At 35.4% G+C, this 1,360-nt stretch overlaps 1 protein-coding gene across 1 annotated transcript in view; it reads right to left on the reverse strand.

Moving 5' to 3' along the window:
• gucy1b1 (guanylate cyclase 1 soluble subunit beta 1) overlaps positions 1-672 on the reverse strand; it is a 20,685-nt gene extending 20,013 nt beyond the window's left edge. The window contains exons 1-2 of the mRNA XM_014032750.1: positions 536-672; positions 153-226 (exon numbers count right to left, since the gene is read on the reverse strand). Coding sequence (XP_013888204.1) covers positions 153-226; positions 536-538 — 77 coding nt within the window. The 5' untranslated portion in view covers positions 539-672. The remainder of the gene's footprint in view (positions 1-152; positions 227-535) is intronic.
• Between the last annotated feature and the right edge of the window lie 688 nt (positions 673-1,360).

The following is a 1,360-nucleotide window of genomic DNA, read 5'->3' on the forward strand; positions in this document are numbered from 1 at the left end:
TATATATATATATCCAACAGGTGTAGCTCAGAGATTGCAAAATTAAAAATGCATCAAATGAAGTCTGTTCCAGCTGTGACAACCTGAACCTTTACTTCTGTAGGCCTGTCATCTGAGTGAAACCAACAGGATTAAACACATACAGAACTCACTTGATATCTTCCCACACATCAGGTCCGTAATTCCTCAGAACGAGGAGCTCCAGGGCGTGATTCACAAAACCATACTGTCAAAATATGAAGAAAACACGAGCAGCTACAGTGTTATTTCTTCCAAACATGCAGATTATCAAAACATGAAGGCCTGCTTTTCTTCACCGTTGTCTCTCGCTAAGAAAAAAACGTGAATGTCAGCCCGTTAAAACAACATAACATTTTTTTTAAATATGTAAAATATTTGATTAGTAATATCCCTGGTAAGTAGACTGCTCTACTAACAGGAAATGTCAAAACGCAGACGGACTACGGAGCGCGACACCATCTGTTTTATGAACATTTGCAACAAATATTAACCATTTAAAGCTTCTCGTACTTACCATGTTGATGGCTGCTTCTCTTCTCCGTCTTTATTTTGCGAAAAAAGCGATTAATTCAGGCAAAACCTTCATCGTTTGGTGCAGATGCCGAGAGCCTCCGAGTCCATTCTGTTTCTTCAAGCGYCTTACCGACGTCAGATCAAACCAATGGCACTGCTGGAATGACGTYACGTCATCCATCAGTGGCCAATGAGATCGAAGCTACTGTTGTCCTAATGATCTCTGTCAACCTGTGATTCCAGCTGATGGGATTTAAATTGCTGACAAATCATGTATTTTCATTTTCTCATTTCTAATTTTTATTTTAATGCCATAGATTTCCGGAAACAACATTTTGCACACTTCTATATGTAACTGTAATATTTTATCTACAGCTCTGACAATTGGAGATTCCTAAGGAAAAAAATCCTCTATAATACACACTGAAAAGCAGTCACTTAGGTGTGTTCATAACAATATTTATTGCACTTTGATTACATTACAGTAATGATTAAAGCACATCATTATGAGTGATAGTAAGACATTCAGTAACGTCTTGCTGTGTCTGATTTTTACCATAAGCCTAYACTGAGGTGTAATTCATGGAATAAATATGGTGTATGTGTGTAATAGAGAAAAGGTAAATAAAATGAAATAAAATAAAATGTACAAATATAATATGTTAAGGAACCTGTGTCAAGAAATTATTTGTGACAGAAAAAACAAAAACAGAACTTCAATGAAATGCTTTTGATTTTATACTTGTGGAAAATCTTGAATCAGAAAATGTGAGGAATTTTAAAATTAAACTTTATGTATGTAGACCACTAGGCTATATTGTTATTA

This window comes from Austrofundulus limnaeus, unplaced genomic scaffold (assembly GCF_001266775.1).
Source record: "Austrofundulus limnaeus strain Quisiro unplaced genomic scaffold, Austrofundulus_limnaeus-1.0 Scaffold1529, whole genome shotgun sequence".
Taxonomy (NCBI): Eukaryota; Metazoa; Chordata; class Actinopteri; order Cyprinodontiformes; family Rivulidae; genus Austrofundulus; species Austrofundulus limnaeus.